Genomic DNA, 27,924 nt, shown 5'->3' on the forward strand with positions numbered 1-27,924 from the left:
TTGATGATTTTATAATTCATTGATGATTTAATAATTCGTTGATGATTTAATAATTTGTTGATGATTTAATAATTTGTTGATGAGGTCCTTAGCCTGCCGGGCTATCCTTCGATTTGAGATTTATCCTTGCTGGAGAATCTGCTTACAATGAAGGAAGTTAGCTTTTTACGACAGGTCCCACATTGGGCGCCAATTAAAAACCGGAAACTTCGGAAATCAAATTTGTAAAACTAGAGACTTGTGCTCACTTCGGCAGTCACATTTATTCTGATTCTTTTTCTGTTTCAATACAATTTCTTTTGCTTAAAAAACTAAGCCTATCGAGCCTACACAAATGCAAAGTGGAAATAAACAGGTTGTTGTTGATGGTGTCAGGTATGCTGAGATGAGGGTCGATCCACTAACTTGCATAAGCAGATATTGGTTTATTTATTTTATTTAATGACACATGTATATTTATTAATTATTATTTATTATTAATTAGCTGTAATTGCATTAAAATTTTACGTTCACATTCCAGTTCTGGAAAAAATAATCAACAATTCGCTTAACATTCTACCAACTTTCAACAAAATAAGGAATATGCGAAAATTATTAAGAAAAATATTACACTTTCAATAATACTTCGAGTATTGCATAATTTACATAATAACGTAATGGTGAAACGCAAGCACAAGCACCTACTAAGCGCTGCCGATAATGCATCACACCAAACATTAAATAGCGTTTATAAATCCTGCTATATCGTCTTAAGTCCATTCATTCAAACATAACCTATTTCGCTATAAACAATGCCTAAATTGCAATTAATTATATTTAAGTTAGAGTAAATTAGTTCGACGTTTTCGATTTTGGCGAGTTCTCCACTTTATTTTCACGCACCATTGTCAGCAGTTGTAGCATCATGAGCGCTTGCACCTTATCCAACGGGTCCATGAATCCGCGCTGCAGCCACTTAGGGATGGTAGTGCGCGCATGCGCGAAACCGAGCTTATTCAATATGTAGTCAATGCCATATGGCTCAATAGATTTGCCAGCCCACGAAAGCAGCCGCACAGTCGGCTCTAGATGCCAAGTCTGGCACTCAAAATGCCGCCAGTCGCGCACAAATGACTCCAAATCTATAGATTTACCATTTATGGCGGCGCCATTTAACGTTGCGGACGTTGTCGTACCAGAGTTACTGCCAGTGGGTGATGTCAAGGTTGTGGCTGCGGCGGCTGATGTTGACGGCGTTGGCGACGCTAGTATGTTGCCATCCTTCTTTTCCACATTAAAAGCGGAAGCTATATTCGTTTTGCTGTTGCTGTTGGCATTCAAGCTGCTGCTGCTCTGGTCTAATGTAGTGCTCGAAGCGTTAACAGATGTGTTACTGATCGTAACAGCATTCGTAGAGGAATTATTGCTCGCGGAAGACGAGGATGCCTTATTGGCATCTTTGAGTATTTCGTCGGTTACATAGGGTTTCAATTGACTCTTTAGGTTCTGTGAAAGATTTGGCGAGGCAGCACGTACCGATTGTCCACCGATCTGCTAATAAAATAAAGTAGATATGGTTAGCAAAGTGGGATGTAATGCTAAATCTATGCTGGCCTACCACTCTCTCCTTCTCCTTAACATACGAAGTTATCAAATCATGCAGGAAAAAGAATGCATCTGCATCTACAGTCACGAAAATATGGTCATCAAACTCGGTTATGAAACTGCAGAGCACCTCTGGCTTAGTTTCTGTGGGAGAATATGAATATGAATTGTGATTTGCGCGCATATTTGCTTCCTATATTCATTTACCTGTCGGTTCCGGTGTGGATGCTCCTTGTCTGTGTTCAGTCTTGAAATTCAGTTGTAAGCTGGGCAACGCAAATATCACCTCGCGATTGTGATTGTGCTCCTGCGTCTTTGAAGTGCTGCTTGCGCTAGCACCTGCGGCACGCGTACGTTCGATGGAGTTGGAGGCAATTTCACGATCACGTTCCAATATCGGAAAACGATCCACAGCTGTCACATGAAAATATAGAATCAAAAATGTCGTTACAAGTAATATTTTAATGAGTTTTTGCAATAACTCACAATCAATTTCACTGTTAGCGAATGCGTAGTGGAACCATTCGTTGAGCGTTTTGAATTGTGGTGGGAAGATGATGGTACGTGAAATTCTGCTGACAATTGCCATGGAGTGGTTTTGCTGTTGCACCTCAGTTGTCTGTCCCAAGCAAGAAGTGAGCGTCTGCGTTACGAAGACATCATGTGTGTCATGTGCCTGATGCGCTTCTGTGGCGAAATTGATGGAGGGTGATTTCAAACTAAACAGTGCCCATGACTTCGACTTGAAGTTTAAGCCATGGAAGCAGGCTAATGAGATGTTGTTGCCATGCAGTTCCACAGTGCCACCGAGCACATTGCCATTGCGAGGCAGACGTGTCACCAAAGTGGGTACCACGAGACCGATGGCCTGCTCCAGCGGCTTTTGCCAATGACGGTGATGGCGTGCATCTGTGTTGCTGATGTCAGCCGCATTGGCGGCGGCGGCGGCATCAACGGTACCGTTGGTTGTCGCCTTCTTTTTGTCGCGATTCTGCCGTCGTTTCATACTGGCGTTCCGCTCGTGCAGACGTGGCTCGAGACTGGAAAATACACGTTTCGACGATTTGAATTGTTGCGTGAAGAATTCCTCCAGCTTGTAATACATCTTCAGTAAGTCAGCAGTGGTCGATTGCGAAATCATTATTTGCAGCTTATGAGAGAAGAAAGACAATCAATTTAATATTCGAATTAATCAAGTTGCAGAAGTACGATTAGCCTCACCTGATCCCATGACAAGTCGCCATGTATGAAGATTATAGCACGCGGCTTGGTGGTGTGGCCACCAATAGTTATCACGCTACCGCCATAGTCTGTCGTCGACAACGCATTTATAGAGGTCTTCCATTCGTCCTTCATCGCTGCCGAAAACGAACTAATGCGCATCATTAATACCGATGTGCCCATATAGTCGAGACGTAGCTCTAAAGCCATAAAACTCAAACGTATGGTATGGTAAGGTTCCACACCGGATTCCTCTTTAATATGGAATCGCGTATTGATTTTATTCACTTCAAAGCTACCACCGACTATGCCGCCTTTGGCGTCCAGTGAAGAGCCACCTAGATATATGCCAATGTACATATTTTTGTAGCCAGTACTGCCAATAGAGAGTCTGCCATCCGACTGGAAATCTTTGGTTAGCCACACCACATTACCCATTACGTTGCCCATATTCATCTGTACATTCAATTTGGTGAAATTCACCGCAAATAGTACGAGCGTTTCCCAAGCGGTTATCTGGTTCTTCTCCGAAGGAGGTGTGCTTGACGAGTCTGCGCTGGAGGACTTACCTAATGTGCGCAACTTGCGTACCGCGCCTGAATGTGGTGCCTGCTGCGGTGGTGATGATTGCGAGTCGAAGTCTAAACACATTTTATCCTTGCCATAAAATGTCTCTGCCGGTGACTTCGTGTACTCGTAACCGGGCGTCTTGCAAGCTTCCTTGGGTGTAGATGGTGTGCCAGTGGGTGTGGCAGGCTCTGTGCCGGCCATATGTTGCATGCTCAAATCGCCGAGGAAGAGTCGTCGTACTATGCGCCGACGATACCAAGCTTTTGGAAAGGCGAGAATTTCGGTTAAACGACGCATATCGTACTTAAATGAAGCGCTGCCGATGTCAACAATAGTAGAAAACCTTATGACTGCACGCGACTGATCCACAGAACGTTTGCTCATCACAGCGGGCTCGACGTAAATCTTGCGGCAACGTGTTAATTGGAACTTCACAAATTCCACATTTATGCTCAACGAATCCTTCCGCTCGCTATCCGAGAGTGGTGAAAACTGCGCCTCTTTTACATTGGTCTTTTTGCCACCGTAAGGATGGAAAATGTAGACATTGAAATCCGCCAGACATCCGGTAACACTGTAAACAAGGAGAAATAAATACTTTAGACAGAGTAGTTAGACAAAAAGCTTACCTCAAGCCACCTGTCGGCTTTTTGTCTTTTTCCGCTGTGGATTTATCCAAAGTGTGTTCCTGTTGACCTGCTGGCTCCTCATCACCCGAACGTTTAGAACTGAACACAATATCCAAACTGGGTAACTGCAGCATGCATTCCACACGCGACACGGGCAAGCAGGAAAAGCGGAAGGTGGATGGTTGCATGTGGAAGTAAACAATAACATCCACAGGGAACGACGCATATGTGACATAGTTCGTGGGCAGTATATCCAAGTTAACGGGATTCGCTGAAGGTGTTTGGGCGCCACTTAGATCCGGTGTCTTTGTTGGTATAGGCTCCAAAGTCTGCTCAAGGAATTCCAAAATGTGTGGCGAGATAATTGTCTCCTCCGGTATGCTTTGCAGCGTCATCCACGCAAACAGTGACGCTCTCTTGTTGCCCAAACGACGAGCCGTTGAATGATGGCTGTCGTTGCTCATGCTACGTGCATTCTCCGTAAAATCGGTCACTGTGCGCGACTGATAGTGTAATTTGACATCCAAGCCGGGAATGTGAAAAATTGTAAGATCGGAGAGCATTGCATTGCTCGATGTGTTGTAGCGCAATTTGCTCTTATCACGTTGACGCCGCGATGGCGTCGGACTACCCCAGTCATTGCCGAGACTGCGCTCACGCTTGTGAGTCTTTCCAGTGCTTGAGCCACTTAATTGCATACGATCTTCGGTAGTTTCTTTGGTGTGCAGCACACACTTGCCCGAATTGACGAGCACCTTAATGTCAAGCTCGAAATCGATATTGGGTTCTTGCTGTTTCTGTTGATAGCCATGCTTTTTACGCATTTCCACAGAAGTGCCGTCAATATCCATTTCACTTGGCGTCGATTCGCCGTGACCTTCCTGTGTGCGCCAATCAATATCTTCACTGTCCGTGTCAGCATTGGGCAACGAGGTCTGACGCATCGATTCGGAGAAGGTCACACGATTAGCTGGACAGGTTTTCAACGAAGCGCTGCGCGAGTGACCTGAAACCGGGGTACTCTGCAAACTGGATATCTCATCATTCGAAGCTATCGGATCTAAGCGACGACCCGTATATGGACCGGGCATAAGAGTATCTTCTGTGGGTTCGCGATTCGTTGAAGCACCTATGAACGAATATGAGCGGCTGGACGTTTTCATGGGTCGTCGCAGTGATGGGCGTTTCCATTTCTGTATCATATCACGACGAAAATATTTGTAACAAATCGCTTGTAACTCTTGCAAGCGACGCTCCTCATGCGCAACTGTATTATGCGAAGCTCCCAATGTACGCAAGTCATTGATGATTTTCAGTTGTTCCGCCATCTCTTTTTCCATCATGAATGAACGCTTCTTCGAATCGATGGTCGGATCGAACACGAACGATGGCAGATTATCAAATTCACGTCGGCGCACATAGGTATCACGGCAGCTGTGATCGCCCTCGTCACTGTCCGGTGATTCCATGTTAGTCTCTTCCTCCTCAAAACCGGTCAACATTGTTAGTGTGTGACCAAGTGAGGAAAGTTGCTTGCCAATATTTATATCGAGATGTATATCAACACCTTCCATTTGCCATTTCACATTGAGCAACCACTTAGCATTTTCCATCTTCTTGGCGGCAGTGGTACGCGAGCAAACCTCATATGTACCCTCCGAGACAACACACACATTCATTATGGGCTCATTTACATTTGGTTTCCAATCATCAAGTGTAGTTTCAAAGTCGTCGGCAAAGCGCAGACACAAGCCTTGAAATTTTCCTTTGGAGACCAATGACCCAGAGTTGCATGCAGATATTATCGTATTCTCCAGAGTAATGACTACTGCGCCCTTGCTTTCAAAGTCATGGTAAGAGCGTGTACTCCAAGGCTGCGGAAAGCACATATAAATTAAATAAGTTAAATATATACTTTGACGGTTGTAAAACAGCGCGAATCCACACTTACGTTAGCCGGTTGATTTAGTGGCACGCATATGCCCATATCCTCTACAGTCAACTGCAAGAATAAGGTGGACAAGTTGGAAGCGGCAATGTTGCTGATCTGCCCAAAGGCCACGCGGTCAAAAGCCTGCAGAAAAGGAAAGCAGTAAATAAAAAAAATCACATTAGAAGCTTTTTCAAACTTACCTGTGAGCTGTCGTAATTCAAATTGGCGCGCTTCTCCGCCCAGTATTCGTAGGCGTTCTTGTAGTTCAACCAAACCAGTATGGCTTTGTCCACGGCAATCGGTTGTATGTAAAGTAATGGACGTTTCAGTTTTAGTAGCACCAATTCTTTGTCCTCATTTAGTAGCTCATCTTGGAAAGCGTTACGCAAACCGATCGTAGTGTGAAAGAATGCATATTGTTGAAACTCCGGTTCGGCTTCGTCGAAGATTACATTACGTATAATTTGGCCAAGTGAGAGATTAAAATCGATATGTGCCTTGCCAAACATTTTACGATCATTGCCTTCGCCCAGATTCTTTACACGATTGGACAAATGCAGCTCGAGCGTACCGGTCTCAAAGCGTACAGCCGATGAGCAGGGCGTTGTAGCTGTCAACTGTATGCGTTTCATTGAAATATTGATAGAAAAGAGTATACGCTTAAGTGACGACTCCTGTACGCTGGCCGTGTCGCCACTGTCTTCGGACCAAAGCGGCACAGGCTTCTCGCCGCCGTAAACTTTCTGCAGTACTTCATTTATTTCACGCATGAAAACCTTCTGCACAAATACTAAATGATTTAGCAGATCTGTGGTCAAGCAACGTTCAAATTCACCAATCTCGGCTGATGCATTCACATAGCCACCGCGACGCAAAACAATACCCTCAACGCGCTCGTTCTCCTAGTTGACGAAAATAACAAAAATGCGATAACGATATAATTGTATACATTGGTTTTAGTATAAGAGAATAAATACCTCCTGTCGATGCTCTGGTATGTATTCGGCGCTAACATGTACTGGTGGCAACGCGATGCAGGCCTCCGATGGCAAGTTCATCTCATTCTGAATAAAAAAAAACGAACAGTAACCAATGTGTTTCACAAATCTTCATTCAACTCATTGAAGGGTGATGATCTTTACTCACCCGCACCTGTATCTTCGTATTGAAGCTGAGCGTGTGTGTCGGCAAGTCGATAACGAATTTCGCACGATTGCCTGTCACACCGGTCGAACTAACACAATTCATGCGATACTGCGCTTGTAACGAAGGTAAGAGAGCTGCATTTATGGATAAACTGTGGAGCAGAATATTGAATTGCATGACCAACGGTTGGAGCAGACCATTCTGCTGCGCTGGCAATTTGTGTTGTGGTGCCGGTTTCTTGTTGGGTTGCTGGGGATGCGTCTTCTCTTTGGCATCGACGCTTTTGCCAGCGCTGCGTGAGTGATATGGCGACTCTGGTTCTTCGGGATTGTGCGCTCGCGAAGCCGAACGACCGGAATTGCGGCCGACACGCAGCTCTTGCAGTGTCGAGCTGAGCTGCTTCGAACTACGCGTCATCATGCCATGCAATGCGACGGGATGTTGCGGTATTTCAATATTTACCGGACCGATGGAAAGCAAACCACTATTCTTATCTTTGCCGCGCTTGGTCAAGCTGGAGTAGAGTGTCTGACATTTGCCCACAGTTACTTTTACGACAGTTCTATACGAAATGTATTGTTATTAGCATAGAGGATAGAGCAAAATAAAGTACGTTGACTTACTGTTGATTTGGTGCAACACCTTCTAGTAACACGATCATGGTGCGGCCTACTTGACCAGTTATTGAGCACTCCAGTGAGACGGGTCGTGCTTTTTTACGCCAAGTGGCGCTGCCGTTCAAAGTGGTGATTTCAGCTTCCAGTTTTAAGCCGCTCAGTGTCGCCATTAAGCGTGTCTTATGAATTTTCGCAACGGCGAACACCACCAAACGTGTCTTTTCCTGCGATAAGGTCTCTAATGTTAAGAGGAAATTAAATAATATTAAAATTTAAAGAATGCTTTTAATATTTGTATAATTCCGAAGTAGGAATTAACAACTAACCAACAAGCTCACGATGCTGCGGCAATGGCGTTGGCGCACTCGTGGCATCATCGTCATCGTTGCGGGTATCTTGCCGCATAAATCCACCGACAGGCGTTTTCTTTACACCATATTTGGCAGCATCATGCACTTCATTAGACATAGAGCTGCGTTGCACGGTTTTCGTTTCGGGCATTGTACCATATAGTTCCAACAAGTTGTAAATCGTTTTCCAGCAGTTGGGCGTTTGTAGCAGTGGTTGTATGCCATCAAACCCGTTTTTGGTAATTGTATTGTAATCACCACTAACGCTGGTGGCGCAAACACCATTAAGTGAGGCTTTGGACTCCAGTGATAGTTTAAACATGTGCTGCTCGCTCACAGAGGTGGTAGGGCTGTCGCGTAAGGGCGAGGAACTGGTCTCATTTAAATTTGTGTAGCCTAGCAGAAGAACGTAGTTAGATTTTAGTTGTATATTTATGTATAAGAAACTATTATATTTATTAATACCTAGCTTTCCTTTAACCGATTTGCCAGTTGAGCGTAATTTTTGCGCAAAACTTGAGGGCCGATTGCGCGCATTTGGCGAGGGTGTCAGTTGTATTAAGGGACCAATGCCACTTGGACGAACTCTGTGTGTTATTGCATAAAAATGTATTTATAATAAAAAGCAAATATTGTGAATGTGCTCACCTGCCACCGATTGGATGCGTCATGGATATCATTTCATTGAATTTGTCATAACGCTCATCGGAAGAGTTTTCAGTATGTGCAAAGCGATCCGATACTGAACCAAAACCGACAATATCATTGGGTTCGGAGGCTGAAAGACATATTATTACAATTTTTGTTCTCAATTAAAAAGCGAAAATATTTTACCTAAGCTACATTCATCTTTTGCATGTGATTTCCTAATCAAATCCGGCTGCTGATGGAACTCATTTTGCGCTTCCTTGACGTTCTGGTACATGTTTGTAATTTGATGTAGGAGACGTAGTAGTGGCATATTGACCTGTTAACCAAACAAAATAAAATATATTATCAAAGTCAGAATTTTTAACGCTTTATATGTATATTCACTGCTGATTTAATGAATTATATGAAATTTATGTCTAATATTCCTAAGTTTAAAATTATATTATATTACTACAAACAATTGAACTCCAAGCAAGAAAAAACGTTAATTTTGACTGGACCGAAGCTACAGCACCTATAATAATAATTAATATTAGTTTTAAGGCCCGAGCAGATCTTAAGATGCCTCCAACCAAATGGAATCCGGTAACGTAGAACCGGCTGCCGTGGGAATTGTTCAAAGATCTTTCTTCATAAGCGGTTACTGCATTTCAAAAGTAAGCATTTTCTAGATTTCTGTGCACTCACCTGCTGTGATATGTAACGTATATTGAGGCTCAAGTTTATAACGGTGCTGGTATGTTTTTTCAGTTGTCGTCGAGACATGTAAATAACATTTTGACGCGCCTGATCGACCATACCATCGGATTTCTTCAACACCTCCAACTCAACCCCGACGCGTTCACACAAAAACAAAGGTGTATCCATCATGATTGACTGCCGTCCGACGCCATTTGCCTTCTTATTTATTTTGGCGCATTTATTCTTCTTGTCACCAGCCTCGCTTACAACAATATCAACACGTATGGAGTCGAAGGTGCCGATGAGTGACAGATTGGTGCCGAAATTCTCCAAGGATGAAATGTCTGCAAAGATTTCAAATATTTTTCGATTTACTGCAATAGTTCTGAATAAGTATTATTTATTATTACCCGCATTTGCGAATTTGTTCACCATCTGCTGCGGCATTACACCCAAGCATGTGAGCAATGGTTCGAAAATCAAATGCGCATCGAGCAGTTTTATTGAGTCCTGCAAAATGCCACCGCGCGTTTGACCAGCGCCTGGTAATTTCACCGGTGCCGGCCGTATTATTTCCGGCTCAACAGAATTCTCTTTCTTTTTATTCTCCTGCTGTTTGGCCATCCAAAAGTACAAGTCCTCCTTTTGATTTTCCGGACCGAGCCAAAATTTATTTACCGAATTGCTAGAACTCAATGAACCCTCCTGCAATGCACCATACTCTGCAATACGCAAACCATTACAATTATATGCACACAATAAGCTTGAGTAATGAAATACAAACCGAATTCCGGCACCTGCTTTTCCACTAGTCCAGAAATAATCGGCAGCATTTGTATGCTGGAACGAGATGAATTTCCATGTGAAATATTCGAACACTTACTATGTGCTTTGCTGCAATAGCAACAAAGACCGAGGTGTAGGCGTTGTGGACACGGTACAAAAACAGAAGAACGCATATTTACACGGCAGCGCACAAGTACATAGAGTTTATCATATATATACATATATATAGCCAATTGAGCGCGGGTACAAACGCATATACAAAATGAGAATAAAAATGAATTTCGAATAAACAATCAACAATATGTACAATTAGTCAATAAGTTTTAAACTTAAATTCAAATAATTCAGCGAAATTAGAACTCACCCTTTTCGTGTCGAGTGTATGTTGGGCGAAGCTGAGTTTGATCTTTGCGCGGCGCCATGCAGCGACGCCTCATTGGCAAAGCCCATGCCAAATTTTGAATTATCTGTGTATGTTTTTTGATAAATGTTCGAATTAGAAAATATGCATAGAGTTACATTACAACAAATTGAGTATAGCTTGTATAGCTTGTGCTATAGACATGAGTGCCACCTGTTTGAAATGCAATCGCGGTATTAGCGTGTGCAAAAGTGTCACAAAACAAAGCGCAAAACAAGAAGAAATCAAGAATAAGTGTGTAAACGCTGCAGACAATCATGTATATATTACAAAACTATACGGTTTCTGATAGCTTGAAAAAATATTTGAATATATAGAAAATTAAATCGAAAAGTTTAGTGTGTGTACAGAGCGTGATCAGCACATTTCAGCCATGGTATGAAGTGAGACGAAACACAGAAACATAGAAAACAAAAATAAAACAATTTACGAAACTGAAAAGGTGCTAGACATAGTTTTTGAAAAAAGAAATAAAAATATTGTAAAAAAGCAGTAAAACACAAATAAGTTGGCTGTCCCAATACCAAAGCAGTATAAATATTGAACATAGAAAATGGAACGAAAAAACATGCATATAAGTAGTTACTAATGCGCAATGTGAAAAAGACAGCGAGAGTGGGAGAGAGCAGCAGGTTGCAACCATAAACTGAAATGCGCTCAATCAATCCTTGAACAAAAGTTGAGTTATTGGCACGCGTGAAAGCACTAAATGTGAGCAGCAAAGAGCTACGCAATCTTCATAGTATTTGTGTGCTTTAAAGTACTTGGCGCTTGAGCCTCAAATATTCTTATAGCTATTCAAGTGAAGAATAAAAAATCTGAAAAGCTTTAGGTCAAGCCAAAGCAATAAGAGCAGAATATATATGTATGTAGTTTAGGAAAGAAAGTGTATACGTGATCTCCTCGAAAGTCATTATATAGCATGAGGGGAAAACGCTGTGTACGTTTGAGAGGTGGTTAATCAAAAATACCAATATGATTTCGATGATGCTGTGTTTGCCCAAGTAATAAAGCATTCTCACTCTCTTCGGGATTATCGACGCCTGCCGCATAGACACCCATATCGGCTTCACCTTCACATTCCGCATCATCGCATTCCTCCTCCTGTTGCGGAAACGAGAATGTCACATTTATGGGACGTGCCAATTTATTCTTGTATTGATGCTCAAAAAGTATGGGATTATAGAGCGTATTCTTCCACTGACGGCTCAACACAATGACACCCTAAAAAAGCACAGAGTTTCACAATATTTATAAATAATAGTATTGTTTAGCTTATAAGGACCTGTCGCAAAGTGTTTAAATGTGGCACATCGCTTTGCTTGAATATTTGCTCCACCCTTTGGACGCCCTCGTCCAACACCAGTTTTTGCATTATGTAACAAAGCTGGCAACTGGGATCCTCTTGTAAAGTTTTCGATAGCAACGTGTAATTATTGGCGTAGCGACTCTGTTCATAAAAGAAATACACATTAATATACTAGTTAACCTCAAACTGTGCGTTAGTAGTTCGCAAACCTTTTTAATTTTCGGACTGCGCTTAATTTTTTCATTATCCAGGGCATCCGCCATTAGGCAAGCCGCTATTGCTGTCTGTCGTGTGTGTAGAGCGCGCATAAGCGACACAATCTTTATGGCCAAACGGTTGCTGGGATTCATCCATGCGGTGATAGCAGGAGATGCAGTGCTCAAGAGATTCCAATCGAGTCTGAAATGTTAAATTAAAGTAAACTTTATATGATAGCTCCGCATTCATATGCTTACCGGGTTAAATCAATTTTTCTTGTGATCGGTACGCAAGGCGGCGCTGCGAAATTGAACCACACCGATTTCAACTCAATTACACACGAAGAATTTTTTTCCGTTTCCTTCACATTTGGCGTCTTCTTTTCGAAGGTGTCCTTACCACCGTTTTTACCCTTCTCAACATCTTCCTCGGCTTGTGGCTTCGTGTTGGTTTTACGCCCTTCGCTCATACTGTCCGTGCGTTCGTGCACAATTATACTTTCCAAAGCTGTTTGGAATTTTTCCTTTGGCGTTTTAGGTGTTGGCGGCTTTTTAGTAATTAAGCGCCAAGCTGCCTCGGCTTTCGATGTCGCGCCGACGTCTGCATTCACGCTGCCCACCAAATCACTTATGTTTACACCACGTGCTGCCTCGGTGGCACCTTCGGCAATCTCAGCCAGATCTTCTTTAGTATTCTCAGATTTCTCGAAATGTGAACGCTTCACAATCTTGACACCGACACCCTCTAGGCCGCATTCAAACATTATATAGCCAATACCATCAATACCAGTCGTACTTTCGGGCATCTTAAGCAATTCAAATAGCACTTTACTTTTATGTTCGGGTATGGCGGTGACAATTATAGGCGATTCTTGACCACAACTCGATTCGGTTTTGAGTCGGCGCAACTGCACATGCGCCCGACCCACGTCGAGTGTTATTACCAATTCCTCCAGTTGTTTTTCGGACGTTTCAATGAGTATGGGTTCACCCTGTATATTGTCTGGGCGCGTTTGTGAAGACAAATGCGCTAAGAGTGCACGTGTGCCCTTCATGATGCCTCCCTTCTTTTGGCTATTGCCCGATTGCACAGTTTGTTGTATATATACGTTGTGCATGGAGGCGCGTGTCGTTTTACCCAAGTGGAACTTGGTCGAAACACCTTCAATGTAGAAGGTTAACAATGAAACGCAACTGAGATCCTGCAAAGCACAAAATATTGAATTATTGCTGCAATTACACAAACAAAATGTGAAAGTAATGTTTCACCTGTACATTATCCAACGCTGCGACCGAGATGACTTCTTCAATTATGGAAGATTGTAGCATTGTGATGCTAACCTTGGGTAGTACAATCAGTCCTTGGGTCTTTGTCGATATGCTCTCTTCGTAGACATCACTGAGGAATGAGTCGCCAGGACCTTGTAGATTACGCTCCGTGGTTGAACGCTTTGAATTCGAGTGCACCTGTGGAAGTAAGGAAATTGTTATTAATAACTTCGTGAAATATGGATGCGGTGCAAGTGCTTACCTGTGACCAGTAACTCAAACTTTGATCCCGTTTGAGTATATTATCATTCTGCACTTTTGCAATACACGAGGCGTGTATATGATTGACGACGGAGAGCAAATGCAGTGAAGATATCGTAGGTATACTGGCTTCCACCATGCTATTGGTAAAAACATATTTAATGTAGTAGGAATAAATACAGAAATATTAATAGGATCGTATGTAAGTTACATAAGTAGTCAAGTTCAGTCGACTAATTCATCTGCCAATCATTGAGTGAGAGAGAGAAGTCAAAGAAATATGTTTTTGCAGACTGAAATTATAAAGATAGGTAAAGCCTCTAACTAACACAACTCTAAAAGTTTCATCTTTCAAGGCAGTTTCTAAGTTTCCCTATACTCCTGTCTCACACACCTAAAAACCTTAAAACGTTAATCGCCCAAAACAATTACTTTCGCTGAAGAAATCATTTTGTTGAACTTCAAAACCTCTGAAGCTTATCTTTGTATTAGCAATGAATGAAAATAGTTTACATTAGTAGCTTTACTGCTGACACAGAATTTTTCTAGCAGAAAGTGGGATCGAGTTCTATTTTTTTTTTTAAATCCAATATATAATATTGGAACCGTATGTAGTTATCTAATCTACACAAACTTTTCCTCAGCGCCGTGATGTCATGGTATTATAAATTCTAATTGTGACAGCCACATATCTTAAGGGCGTAATAGCTGACTATTTGGGGAGTACCGTAACAATTATAAATAAATAAAGTGATTATAACGGATAATACAAATCACGTCTGAGTCGTGTCTAGCAACAACGTTCTATAAATTATGTGTTTCCTGACGGTGCACACGAAGACCGTGGAGAGTCGATTCGTATGAACCGACTTTGCGCAATTTACGTAGGAATCTTAAATCATCGCTTCGCTCTATGGGCTCTTGAAAAGTTCCAAGAAGATCCGACGTTTTCAAGGAAAATTTTGTTCAGCTATGAGGCCTATTTCTGGCTCAATGAAACATTTTGGACGAAGACCAACCTGAAGAGATTCAAAAGCTGCCATTTCATCTATAAAAAACAACGATTAGATGTGATTTGTGGGCCAGTGGAATCGATATTTCTTCAAAAACGATGCCGGTGAGAACGTAACCATCAATGGCGACCATTATCGTTTGTTGATAACCGGCTATTTCATGCGTGAAATTGAATCAAATAATTTATTGAGAGAACACTTCGTTGAACAAATGATTTCACGTTTTCTGCCGGTCGATTGGCCACCAAGATCATGTGATAATCGCACCCCTTTGACTATGGGGATATGAAAGTCTAAAGTATTTGCGGACAATCCGCTTCGATTCTGGCCTTCGAGCAAAACATCAAGCGTGTCATTAGTCAATTACCAGTCGAAATTCTCGAACGATTCATCGAAAATTGGACTCAAAAACTAGCGCAGAGCGCAAAAGTAGTGAGCAAAGAAATGCCGAAAGATATAAAAAGTAAACTGTACATAAATCGCTTTCCCACACTAACGCGTCTTACTTTTACCTGTTTCATATTGAAAATCTGAAAAGTTTTTCAAATCACAAATAAAGTCAAGATGTTTTCAAAACAATTTGCAAGAAATGTCGTATTACTTTCAAACAACAATAATTTACTGCATATTTATATTTTTGATGTGCTTGCATGGAGGAAGGTCACAATACAATATACATGTAGGCACAGTGAATAAAAGTAAAAACTGCTTCACGCCGATAATAACTAATAAACGCGTATTTACAGCGAAGAGATCTGGTGCCAAAGGTGGAGGTCAGCGATCCAACGAAAGGTCTAACCGATGCCGAAATCGATATGGCATTGGACGATCTCTCCATATCGGATTTGAATGTGCTAAATAAACTTATTGACAGGCCGAATGCGCCGGATTACGACTACGTCGATTACGACAGGTGAAGTTTAACGAAGATATAAAAAAAATGCCGGTAAAAATATATTTTTGTTTGAATTTAAAGCCATAACTATGCTTTGGGTCCACCGCGCGATCACACCTTCGACGGAAACCCTATGGATGACGATGCGAATCTAAATTACTATGATGACATAGATGAGCCACCGAGAGATGCGCGCAATTCTATGCATTTCAAAATACCGCGCAAGAGCTTGATGCCCTTCATGGAACAAACAGAGAACCAAAGAACGAAACGCGACAACGGACACGAAATAAAACAGGCAAGTCATTCATTCTGCTAAGTTATGGGATTGTTTTCTGAAAGTGTAATGAATTATCTTCTCTCTCTATCGGCTAGGCCGCCGTGGACGCTGAGTATATACGGCAACTTGAGAACTCCTTTCCACGCGACCAAGAAGAAAATAATGAAGAGGGCGATGACAAGAAGGAGCACATACGCGTGAAACGCAATTGAATGTAGAGTCTGAACTTCTCGGCTATACCACACATGCATTCATATTATTACTTTCTAATTTATAACTTTATATTTTATGATTTCAATAAAATTATATATTTATTAATAAGTGCAACACTGCAACGTTAAATGATACTCACCGCTGCAAACCTTCGAGCATAAGTGGTGTTAGAAAGACATTAACCTGACCCTTGAGACGTGCCACCACCGAAGTGCAGGCTGCACCCTCCGCTTGTAAGCTCATAAATTCGCCATCATCGAAACCATTAGTTGTCTTGTCGCTCTCCTCCTCTTTCAAAAGCACGCTGGGATCCCACGGATGCGACTTCGGGCCGCCCATAAATGTGGCCGAACTATTGCTGCCGGTGGCATTTTCATAACGGGGCACCACTTTGATCTCACGCCAGCACGCATACAAATCGAAGTGTGGCAACATTTTGCTGCCTATGTACGTGAGACCGCCATCTTCGTTTTCGTGGAACATAGGCGTAGAGAATACATCCGGACCCGATGGAAATGAGCACGCAGTCCAGTTAAAGCATTTCACCTGCGACAAATGATTCAAATAGCTGGCCATCAGTAGCGGTGAATCGATGATGGGGCGATTCACTTGTTGATGCAAATTGACCAGCGCGACGTCTTCCTGTGAAGACATGGCCGAGATGAAGGAGTTAGATGAGAGCGATGGTGTGCCGGACGAAGAACCACGAGAATCAACCTGTTGATTAGGAAGTCGAAAAAGAAACACAACAAATTACATTTTCTCTATTGAAATGTGTGGTTAGTGCGAAAAAGCTACTGTGTCGTGAGATTTATTAACAGGCGGCAAACTAAATTTGCGCTAGGAGAGTAACCAAACAAGCGGCATTCAAGGCTAAATCAGGAATAACAGACGTTGCTCTACCGAATTGATAGACTCAAATATACAAATTGAAGTCGAAAGCAAACATTTATAAGCGGAAGAGACAAAATACTCGAAAGCTAAGGCTTAACAAAGTCTGCAGACTAACGGAATAAATACTAAAATATAGATGCTACAAATGGTTGATATATTTCCTAGATTATTATTAGAAGCATGCAATACATATTAGACTCAAAACGTGAAAAAATTATCTTCTGCTACACCGAAGCTATGAAAAAAAGATTATAAAAGATCTTTATCTTGATTTTGGTCGGTCAGTTTTAACGGCAAGTGGTCCGATCTGTACAATTTGTTTGAGATTGTAGCGTTGTCTATACCAATTTGATTTGCCAGTTGTATGTGCGCTATATGCTATAAATGTCCCATATCGACAATTTCTTCGGCAATCGTACTGATGTCTTAGATAAAAAAAATTCCTTGAAGAAACCTTGTTAAATTAAAAAGTTTTCCATAGAAGGTTTTGAATTTGTTCGATCAGTTCGTAAGACTGAGTGATATCCTATAATGAGCAGCTTTTTGAAGAGAGAAGGTTTGCGAAATTTCAGATCGGTAGCTCAAAATCTGAAGAACTAGTTCATGTATATACAGACGAACACACAGACATGGCTAAATCGACTTAACTCAATTACAATTAATATGGCAAAATACTTCGCTGAAATCAATTTTTCAGTTTTTTTTTTAATATATACTATATATTTCTGATTTTACTCGTTAAAGTTCAGTCCCGTCCGTCAACAACGTTCAAACGGCGCTCCTTCGAATAACTTCTAGGTAACCAGAACGGATCCAGATTTTTATACAGAAAGGTCGATCTATTCGGCAGCAAGCCCGAAATTTTTTGAGGCATTTTTTTACCACTATAACAACAACAAAAATATAACGTTTGTCTGCCGCTTTTAGGACAGGCGGCTCATCGTAAGCGACCACGTTGTTGTTGTTGTTATAGCGGGTACATAGTCCCCGTTAGGATGGTAAGGATTAGCTAAGTTGTCGTCGACGCCACCTAACGGTACGCCCAAGAAACAAGCAGTTTCGACATGGTCGGACAAAAGGCAGGAGGGATCAGATGAAAGGCATTGGTAGGGCACGCAGGAAGTATATTGGATGTGTCGGGGTCTATTCTGGATAGGTAGAGTTCAACCTGTCACAGTATCCAGAACGAAGCTGCGCAAGGGTCACTCTCGTTTCTCGCGACAACTCGAGCTCTTCATCTGCAATGGTTGGTGATTTGACTTCGAATACGTCATTCAGTGGAACGAAGTCGGTGTTGATGGGTGCACTGTTAACAGCGGCCAGTGTTTGTCCGAAGTTAGCTGCGTCCGAAGTTTGGTCGGCGTATTGTCTAACGTCGTCGACGTAGTTGAGGAATGGCCTCTTGGTGTTCATAGGATTTCTGCGAAAACACCCCATTAGAAACTGGCTGGAGAGGTGTTTAATATGCTCCTTAACTGAAAGCATACGGACCTCACTATGCAGGAGGCATCCTTTCGCGGTACGGAGTGCAGTATTCTGACAGGTCTGAAGCTTCCTCGTCTGCGTTCCACTGCATCCAGGCGACCATATAGGTGCGGCGTAGTTAAGGACCGGCCGACCGATTGCCTTGTAAGTTGCCAACAACGTTTCTTTGTCCTTCCCCTAAGTGCTGCCGGCTAGCGACGTGAGGATTTTGTTGCGGCTCTGTACTTTGCTGATAATCGTATGGGGAATGAAGGAGCACAGACTGTCAAAAGTCACACCTAAAATTTTAGGATTATTGACAGTCGGAATTTTGACGGCATTGACTACAATATTAGGGTCAAGTCTGTACTCCTTCGTCCAGTTTGTAAATATGGTGGCTGTGGATTTAGTGGGGGAGAGTGTTAAGTTTCGTGCAGAGAGGAAGCGAGAAAGGTCGGAGAGATAGCCGTTTACCTTTGAACACATGCCATCGATTCTATTGTCCGACGTCAATATCGTACAACCATCAGCCTACGAGGTGATAGAAACTCCCTCTGGTGGCTGTGGAAGTTTCGGGATGTAAAAGTTAAACAATAAGTCTTAAGAGGTTAAGTACTGTCAACCGCCTCGAGAATTATTTGCGACAACAACATAAAGTCAATCTGTAGTATATAGTCCGATATTAATGGTAACTTTTATACTTCGACAATTAAGAATCTAAGGCGATTGGGGTTGTTCCGTCATAAGAACTTACAATAACAAAAATTTTACGGGTGATATTATATTATAAAAAATTATATATAAAAAAATTGTCGGTTATGACTGAGTAACCGCTATTTTTATTTATAAATAATAATGTATTAAGTAATTTTATTAATTTTATTATTTATAGGCGCAATTATGCAAGCATTCGCATTTTCTGCGAGAAGCAACAAGTAGACTAGCCTTTGAAAATGACTTCAACTGTGCTCATGCATTTCACACATAACCTCAAAAAGAACTACACAACAACAAAGCGCATGCGATTAAAGCTCAAAACACTTGCACACATATTCGGGAATTATTGAATTAGGTCGTTATGAAAAATACCAAAAAAACGTTTATTAAAAAATATGTAAATTAAAAAAAATCTATATAAAAAGAAACTATATAGTTAAAAAGGAACTACAACTAAATTCTAACAGACGTTGTTCAACGTATTCATAACAATTAATTTCTTTTTTACAATTCCAAGTTGGAAATAGAAAGACTTTTGTAGCAAGTAGTAGTATTAGTAGTTAGGATAGTAGATGTAACTTGGCGCTAAGTCTACTCACATCATGAATAAAATGTCGATACTCAGGTCTTGATGAAATATTTGATAGTTTTCTGATTGGTGTGGCAAGACCATGAATACGTCTCACGTCTTCGTTCTATGAAATTGATGAATTTTGAAAAGAATCGCATGTGGAATATTTTGTATATAAAGGTATATAGACATAATTTAAGGGTATTCTTTGTTTTTGTTTTTTTTTGATTTTTAAAGGTGTCTTAGTTACGACTTAATTATACACAAAAACATGCATAATACATACTCGACTCTGTGATTATATTGTTAACAAACTTATGGGTAGTCTTTTCAAGTATTTAGCACAATAAATATGAAGTAATTAAGTTGAGTTTACTTTAAGTGAAGTTTAACGTTTACGAAAATATTTAAGCTAGAAAGGTTGGAAATTTATGTAAATTCGTTTGAATAGATTTTGAATTTTTTCTTTTAATTTTTTGCATTTTTAGAAGTTATATGAGTTTAATACGAAAATAATGAGAAAATTGCTTGGAAGCTGCAATACTAAATCATGTAAGAAAGTGGTGTAGGCATGTTGGAATACAAATTTTTCTTTGTTCTCTAGAAGCGCGGAGCGCACTTAAACTTAGGCATACCAATTCGGTGGTGCTTTGTGGACGCTTCGGTAGAGTTTTGGATTCCGGCGCATGTATTTCCAAGTCGCTGCGGTAGGTGGAGAGCGTGAGGCCAGCATTTTCATTTTGCGCACCAATGCTAAATAAAATCATGAGCAGAGAAGGTGTAAATAACTTCACATTTATGTGTTAAAAAATTAAGCACCTTAAATCAGATGAAAACCGTTTCTTGCCGGAGAAGACTATGGAACCGTTGCGATTTTTAATGGAGCCACCTTGTGACATCATATTCGATATGTCCTCCTCAGCCGAGAAGAACATCTCGGAGGGATTCTCCGAAGTCAATGATATCGTGCGCTGCACTTCGCGCGTCAGGTGATCAGCGCCGTTGGTGAGCGGTGTTTCGCCATACTGCTGTATGGGCAATGGTAAATCGGCGATTTCATATTCGAGCGGATGTGAGTGCGGCGCCGAGTGCGACATTTCATCGGGAATCTGAACACACAAACAACAAAATATTACGAATATTTATACAAATAAATAATTTAATGCGGAAATTCACCTCCAACTCGTCCTCTACATCTGCTTCGCCGGTTAAGCGCGAATCGGATATGCTCGTTTTCGGTGGTGAAACGCGTAGTGTGTTGTTTTGTGACTGTGATTTGGCTGTGTCCGAGCCACGCCGAAATGCCACCTGCAGCTGTGATTCATTTGAGTCCTGGCGCAGCACCTTCTTGGAAGGGCTATCCAAAAGGCGCGCATACGGCACTTCGACGGAAGTTTGCCTACTATTTGTAAACACATTAATGTGCAACACAATTTTTCACCACACTTATTACTCACCTATTTGTGGTGTACGAATAACGCTTATTGCGTCGCTCAAGCGTGTTCGGCGAGCCGATGCTCTCGCGCGACTTGCGCCCACTTATGTCAGGTATGTCGATGGCATTGCTTATTTTCAGCTTTCCACCCACTTCCTTGCTGCCCAACTCCGATTTCTTGAGGCTGCCGTTACGCAGCTCTACGTTTGGGCGATAATGTTTGCCTTTACCGTTGAAATCGTTACTGTCGTGCAGCGAAACCGAATGCAAACTGTAGGGGGGCGTGTGGAACACCAATTGACCTTGATGTAGTATGCTCTCGCCAAAACCATAATCCTTGTTGTTATTGATTATGCTACAAAAGAAATTAAATAATGTAAATATGGCCGATTTTTACGGAGTCTTCAATGGACTTACTAATAACGTGCTATGTTGTAGTTGTCCGGTATGTCTTGTGCCGAGGGTTTGAAAAATTTCAAGCCGTTACGATTGCTACCGAAGAACGCGCAGCCGCCTATGCAGCCGCAGCGTGAGATCTCCGTGCCGGTGGAGGGTGGGGGCGCAGGCGCAGTATTACTATTGTTTGTAGACCACAAAAACCATAAGCGCTTGTATTTGGCATCGTGTTCGCGCAAAAAGCTAAAATATAAAATTTTACAATAACAAATTCAGAAATTTATTCATTATCGGTGAATAGTATATTGATACCCTAACTCATGTCAAATTCACAACTTACTTGTGTTGCACGATATGCAACTTATGATCAGGGATGGGCAACGCCGACGCACCCTCGAGCAGTATCGGTCCCAACGAAGTGCAGCCAACCTCGACCCAGTTCTCGAAAAACTCCGTCTCATACGCACGTTTACTCTCCGAGAAACTGTCGCGCAACTTCCTATTGTTCTCTTCACGTGAATCGCGACGTTGCGAAAAAGAGTTTGAACTGCGTTTCGGCTTGCCAATATGTTGTTGTTGGGCTTGTGACTCGGATTTTATGGAATCCTGTTCGGAGCGACGCATTTTGCCTGAACGATTGCTGCCAGTGGTGTTGGTGTTGTAAGAGTTGGTGAGGTTCGAGTAAGAACTGCCGTTATGCATGAAGAGACGCAACAGTATGGACGGTAGCAAGCCGGAGATGCCAGACTTAACACGCTGGCCATGCAAATTGCAGTTAGCCAAACGAATGGGAGACACCTAACGAAAAAAGAACGATTAATAATAGTCGAACAATGGCAGATTTAAAGCAAATTACATACCCACGCATGCAACGCGGTGCCACTCTCAATTAGATACACATCTACTGCATCTATAGACACACGCGTCATTTTGTATTTGATGTCCTCAGCTGAAGGGCATTTATATTTATTCTCCTCCTTGGTGTGAGGACATTGGTTGCTGGGCACGCCGTGATGGCAATTGCGTACGGTTTTTGGAGATTTCAAGCAATTTTCCGGATCCACTGCCAGCAATACCAAGGTTTCCAAGCCAACAACAATATTGCAAAGCTGTGGTAACGTAAGCTTTCCTGACAACTTTCCTAGCTGCACCTCAATTAGCCACGAATACTCCAAGGTGTCTTCGTCCAGTGCGCAACCTTCGTTACTAAACATCGCATGGCCGCGTACCTGCACCGCTGAGAGCAATAAGTGCCCCTGATTTATATGCTTATCGCGATTCGGCCGCACCACCAGATCCGAAGTGATCAAATATGACGGACTAACCAAAACTTGCAGCGTGGTTTCGTGAAAGCGTTTATTCATCTCGAAACCGAAGCGTTCAATCAAAACCACTGGGCATGGCGGATCGTTCTCATTGCAATTTTTCATCACATGTGCTTGTATGTCGTGTATGATCAGTGAAACTATCACTTCCAAGGGGCGATATAGACGTGGATCGAATGGCTTTTGCTTCTCCTCTGGTACAGTCACCTCCGAAATGGACTTTGTGGCTATGTCTTTCTCTTTCGACAGCAGTTGATCTTTCGGATTTGTTGTTGTGCTGGTTGAGGTGCTTTCCTTCAAATTAACATTGGACTGTTCCATGTCGGTGAAGTTTTGATCTTCGCCAAAAATGTTTTCTTTCAAATTTATAAAGTTGCGTAATACGTTGCCGTAACACATCAGTACCGAAGAGCCGATCTCCAGTTCGACGGTTACCTGATCAGCTGGTAGGGTGCTTGGATCGAATTTGTGCTGCTCGGGTTTTTGCCAAGAGGATACAGGCGACTTTCGTATTTTGGGTATGCGCATTGGACTCAGTAGAATCTCTTCTTTTTCAGGCGTAGTGATGTCGGCTTGGGGATCGGGACCCAGCGGTGGCACAGGATGGTACACATACTGTATTGATAGTGCTACGATCGGAACTGTCCAACAGTCTATCCAACCAGCACTGTATAAGAATAAAACAACAACAAAACGATAATAAAACGTTTGATTAATGGTCGTTCTTTAAAAATATTAAGGGTTACTCACCTGCGCTGGCATATTTTGCGCCACTTTTTCGTATACAATTCCGGACGGCTTTTAACGCGACCACCGCGTGTCAAAAGTCGCGCGTTTTCATCGATAGCCAAAACAATGGGACGCGCCGAAGATACCTCTGGCACATACAAACTCAAATCTAAGCCTTCGCCATGTATCCAAAATTTGAGTGTTACTGTTTTGGGCAGAAAATCATCGAATGGCAGTGCGAAGCTCATATCGAATACGTCGCCACAGAACGCCAAATGATTGTTCTCCTGATTCGCACTCGAACAATCGATCCAATTGTACTCGTTGCAAAGCATTAGAATCTCAAACTCATTCAAGAGTATGTTGAATTTGCATGTGTATGGTACAAAGGTTAAAATGTCGGGTCTGGCTTTGCTAGCCCAATCCTCGATGAGATCCTGAAAGAAGCACTTATGCTTGTAAACAATAAAAGCAGTCGCTTTGCAACCGGTTAAAGCTATGCTCCAGTCCTGCGGCGCGTTCCAGAGAGTTGGGTAGTGTATGCGCACTTTATATTCGAGTGACTCCAACTCGGCTAGACTGCGGTACTGCAGTGAAGTGGTGGCCTCGACATGAAACAGTTGGCCTTGAATTTTCGAAGTGTAGCCATCAGCATGTGTTACCCACGGTATTGTCAACTCCACGTATGAGGCTGGTCCCACGGTAATATGCATGGCATTTGTTTCTTTATCTTTTGAAAAGAGTATGTCAATTGTGGCTTCACTCAGCACACAAAGTGTAACATCGAATGATTGGTAGCTCCGCAACTCACCCGGCTTGGGTGTCGGTGTAACTACCATCTCTTGCCAATCGGGTGGATAAAAAAATTTGAAGAGATGATCACGTTGACGATCCGCCCATGGACCATAGCTAAAATCAGTGCCTTTCAAACACTTTATATTGATACCCCAAACGGGCGGCGACGGTTCGACGACATCACCATTGGCCAGAATAATTGTTACCGGTTCTTCTGGTACCAAACCCGGTTCGTCCATATAAAAATACAATTCCATTTGATTACACATCATAACGACAAAACCCTCGCCCATGTAGCGTGGCGGTTCATCCACCAAACCGGTATACTTTGGGCTGGGTGCAAACATGACCTTTGCATTCTCCACATTTGCTTTCACGAAATGCATGAAATGGTCGAGCCGACACACAGCGGGTTTGGTACTGTACGTACAGTGCGCCTCCTCCACAGAAATTGACAGAGTTGTTGGTGTCAAGCGATTGCCGAACACAAACCGGCCTGAGCAAATATCCATCTTTATGACCGGTATCAAATCACGCCATGTGGTGGCTTTCATGGCCTCTGAATTCTTAACACTCTCGCGCTTACTTTGGCGCGCATTTTCCATGTTCATGGTGTGCTCTTTTAGTTTTGAACGCTCTTCAGCTGATAAATTATCAGTCTATAAAAGTAAGAAAAGGTTTTTAATCGGTTATAAAAGGTGTATATACTTTATTATAAAAGCTTACCGGTATAAGAAGTGACGGCTTGAGTCCGAACGTTTTCTCCAGTTGATCATAAAGGTCAGAGCGGTTGTAAATGTGAAGCTCAAAACCATTTAATTGCACAGAGAGACGTGTATCCGAATGTGAAAGATCTTGAATATCGTTTTCGGTTAAGTTTTTTCAATAATTAGATTTTAATAAATAACCAACCTTCGGAAACATCTTTGGGAACATAAGACCGCCACCAACGAAATATAAAATAACCATCTTGAACGCGGACTGAATAGTCGAAGGTTATATACACGAAATCACGGAACATGATTTTTCCCGCCAATGGATTCAATGCTACTGAACCTGGAAAAGCATTGCAACAAATTTACTTATATCATGTTTATGTATATAATAGAGGAAATTTACCAATTTTGAAGTATGCGCCTTTTATGAACCATCGATTAACAATTTTTGTTATGAAGACTCCAACCAGGCGGGAATTGTAAAATGTAATATAGGTAACCCACGTTATAGATGTCAGTAGAGAGCAAAGTAGCCATATCTGGAAATATCAATAAATGAAATTAATTAATTGTTTCATATAAATGAATTAAAAAGTTAAAGTAATAGGGTAATAGGGCTAGTTCGTGGATAATACAGGCAAAACAGTCTAGTAAAGCCATTGATTGGTGTAAAACCGAAAAAACCCCGTTAGTTTGTCATTGTAAAATTACACAACCTTAAAAAAATTCCGATGTTACCTATTAGATTATATACAAAAAGAAAAATCAAAAATTCAAGATAATCGTGCAGAAGTTTCAGATCGATGAGAGGTACTGACTTTAAAAACGTGAGTTGTGATAAAAGCGCTTTAAAGCTTTGAATTACTCGTAATTTCATAATTTTTGAGCCAATCGACTTGAAGACACAACATTTTTTAGATATTTATATTCATTTAAGAACGAAAAAAACAAAAAAATATAAAACCCACTCTCCTTTAAGAATAGAGCTTCAATTTCGTTAATATACATGCACGAGTAAATGTGTACCGTACTGTTATTCCTAAAACTCATACTAATTTAAATTAAGTGCTCTACAGGTTGCAACACACCGGAATTATTTACCAACCACCCACACCCCCATGCATGATTAAAATCTATTTGACAACTTGTTGGCTGAGGTCAAATACCCAAGCTTCATAGTAAACAAACACTTGTTTATATGCCGTTACAAAAACAAAAATGTAAATAAACAAAGCAGCCAAATCAAAACAAAACTTCTGCGCATGAACTGCTTGTGTCAAATTCATAAACATTAACAGCTGATCCATAAACTGTGTTTAATTTGCATAATTCGTAAGACAGCTAAACACATCTCCGATCGAGAGTTTTCAATCCTCTATACAGCCCAAACACTTGTTTACACACAAGTACTAATTATACACAAGCACGCTACATGGAATTTTAATCAGAAACAAAGCATAAGTAAAGTTATCTCTGACTTAGCCTATACATATGTATATACGTATATAAGTTTATATATTGTGTATCATGCAAAGTCAATGAATACTGATTTGTAAGGATTGCTAAAGGGAATAATTAGTACATGCTAATATTTATGGTTTATCTTGCGATTTCTTAACTACTACTAAACTAGAGAATGATTCACCCGATGCTGTATTTACAATTTTATTTATACATGTATCTATGTATACATACGTTCATAAATATACATATGCTTATATGGTAGGCTTCCGGAACAAATAAGGCAACGACCTCGCAATCATAACACAAGAGATAAGTGTATATAATTGCAAACAGCTAACAGATTAAAACGAAGCTAGAATATCAATTAATTTTTAAATAAAATTTCAGCGATATACCAACAAAAAGCAGAGTGGAGCTAAATGGTAGAACTAAGTTCCATACATAGGTTTATCAAACAAATAGGCTTTCTCCTTTATCTAAACAAGCGATAAGATTTGATTAACTAAATAATATTAAATTAAAATGATGAATCATTTTATAACCCATATTTATATCAGTCTTCCACAATGCATAAGATAATCTATTCTATCTCTTCCGGCATTACTATATACATATATTTTATTACGGGGTAACGCTACGCTTATTTTCATTATTATACTGACAAAGCAATTGGTACTTACCATCGGTGCATCGATTTTCATGTTTTCCAGCGGTATGTGGCTGGTATTGTTCCAGGTTCCCGCTTCGGGGAATCCGAAGTTGTTATCAGTCTCTTCGATAACCATTTCCATCTTGTATTTGCCTTATTTTCGTTTTCTTAAAACTACCAGATTAATCAGTCGCAATTGATTTTACAAAAAGAGAAACATTCACATAGATAAGAAATATCACATCCCATCAGCGTAAAATACATTACACTTCTTATATCTTTACATTTTGTATAAACTTCACACATTCCAACATCATTTACTACTTAAAATACTAATTTTATAGAACGAAATTACTGCTATGCAATTTTACACGCCCTTATTAGCAAATGTTGTGGACTTCGATTTTTCCCACTTTTGGCATTGGGGCTGCGCCCAGTTGCCTTTGTAACTTTTCGACTAATTTGCAACGCTAATAAGAAGTTCAATTAGACTCGCACATGTTTTCGTTTATCACAAATCACTCGTCCTGTTTAATAACTAAGTTTTTCAGCACTTTTCGTTGAAAATAAATAACAATAAATGTGAAATTAAATTAAAAATAAATTGGGAAAATGTTCGTAACTACTCGACTAGACGACATCTTGTGAAAACTATTGACAACCGCTGTCAATTGATTGTCATTAGTGCCAAATGACGGCTTTCGGCTGTGTTTCATGGGAAAAAATTTGGAGATCATTAAAGA

At 41.2% G+C, this 27,924-nt stretch overlaps 2 protein-coding genes across 9 annotated transcripts; one reads left to right on the top strand and one right to left on the bottom strand.

Annotated features, from left to right (window-relative positions):
- Window positions 1–403: 403 nt before the first annotated feature.
- Window positions 404–27,840, bottom strand: LOC105222016 (transmembrane protein KIAA1109). 8 transcript variants are annotated; one of them, XM_019988890.3, is made up of 39 exons: window positions 27,213–27,840; window positions 25,472–25,607; window positions 25,265–25,408; window positions 25,079–25,206; window positions 23,579–25,011; window positions 22,364–23,495; window positions 21,844–22,301; window positions 21,525–21,746; window positions 21,130–21,462; window positions 20,849–21,071; window positions 20,492–20,781; window positions 20,308–20,425; window positions 19,701–19,796; window positions 16,166–16,743; window positions 13,627–13,765; window positions 13,365–13,562; window positions 12,354–13,297; window positions 12,108–12,297; window positions 11,875–12,039; window positions 11,561–11,813; window positions 10,533–10,635; window positions 10,167–10,276; window positions 9,793–10,104; window positions 9,389–9,726; window positions 8,885–9,017; window positions 8,699–8,828; window positions 8,516–8,637; window positions 8,027–8,446; window positions 7,707–7,938; window positions 7,090–7,645; window positions 6,915–7,001; window positions 6,138–6,839; window positions 5,956–6,078; window positions 4,005–5,878; window positions 2,806–3,949; window positions 2,071–2,734; window positions 1,792–1,998; window positions 1,598–1,728; window positions 404–1,530 (listed from the first exon to the last, which is right to left on the bottom strand). In XM_019988890.3, the coding sequence occupies exons 1-39, from the start codon at window positions 27,321–27,323 to the stop codon at window positions 832–834; spliced, it is 15,378 nt and encodes a 5,125-aa protein (XP_019844449.2). In that variant the 5' UTR covers window positions 27,324–27,840; the 3' UTR covers window positions 404–831. The 8 variants fall into 8 exon arrangements, with proteins under 8 accessions (XP_019844449.2, XP_049302243.1, XP_049302244.1 ...); XM_049446286.1 differs by having other exon boundaries at window positions 404–1,533; window positions 7,084–7,645; XM_049446287.1 differs by having other exon boundaries at window positions 7,084–7,645; window positions 20,849–21,074.
- Window positions 13,790–16,140, top strand: LOC105222015 (uncharacterized). The gene is made up of 4 exons (XM_011199176.3): window positions 13,790–15,317; window positions 15,385–15,551; window positions 15,615–15,831; window positions 15,909–16,140. Exons 1-4 carry the CDS (start codon window positions 15,228–15,230, stop codon window positions 16,023–16,025), a joined length of 591 nt encoding a protein of 196 aa, XP_011197478.2. The 5' UTR covers window positions 13,790–15,227; the 3' UTR covers window positions 16,026–16,140.
- Window positions 27,841–27,924: the final 84 nt, after the last annotated feature.

This window comes from Bactrocera dorsalis, chromosome 1, assembly GCF_023373825.1.
Source record: "Bactrocera dorsalis isolate Fly_Bdor chromosome 1, ASM2337382v1, whole genome shotgun sequence".
Classification (NCBI taxonomy): Eukaryota; Metazoa; Arthropoda; class Insecta; order Diptera; family Tephritidae; genus Bactrocera; species Bactrocera dorsalis.

Excerpts from the sequence above, each read along its gene's own strand:
- LOC105222016 (XM_049446285.1), bottom strand. The coding sequence starts at position 27,323 with ATGGAAATGGTTATCGAAGAGACTGATAACAACTTCGGATTCCCCGAA. Across the intron at positions 13,298-13,364 it reads CAGCGTTGGATAATGTACAG|GATCTCAGTTGCGTTTCATT; the intron begins GTGAAACATTAC and ends TGTGCTTTGCAG. Across the intron at positions 10,636-11,560 it reads GCATCATCGAAATCATATTG|ATAATTCAAAATTTGGCATG; the intron begins GTATTTTTGATT and ends AAACATACACAG.
- LOC105222015 (XM_011199176.3), top strand. The coding sequence starts at position 15,228 with ATGTCGTATTACTTTCAAACAACAATAATTTACTGCATATTTATATTT. Across the intron at positions 15,552-15,614 it reads GACTACGTCGATTACGACAG|CCATAACTATGCTTTGGGTC; the intron begins GTGAAGTTTAAC and ends TTGAATTTAAAG. Across the intron at positions 15,832-15,908 it reads ACGGACACGAAATAAAACAG|GCCGCCGTGGACGCTGAGTA; the intron begins GCAAGTCATTCA and ends TCTATCGGCTAG.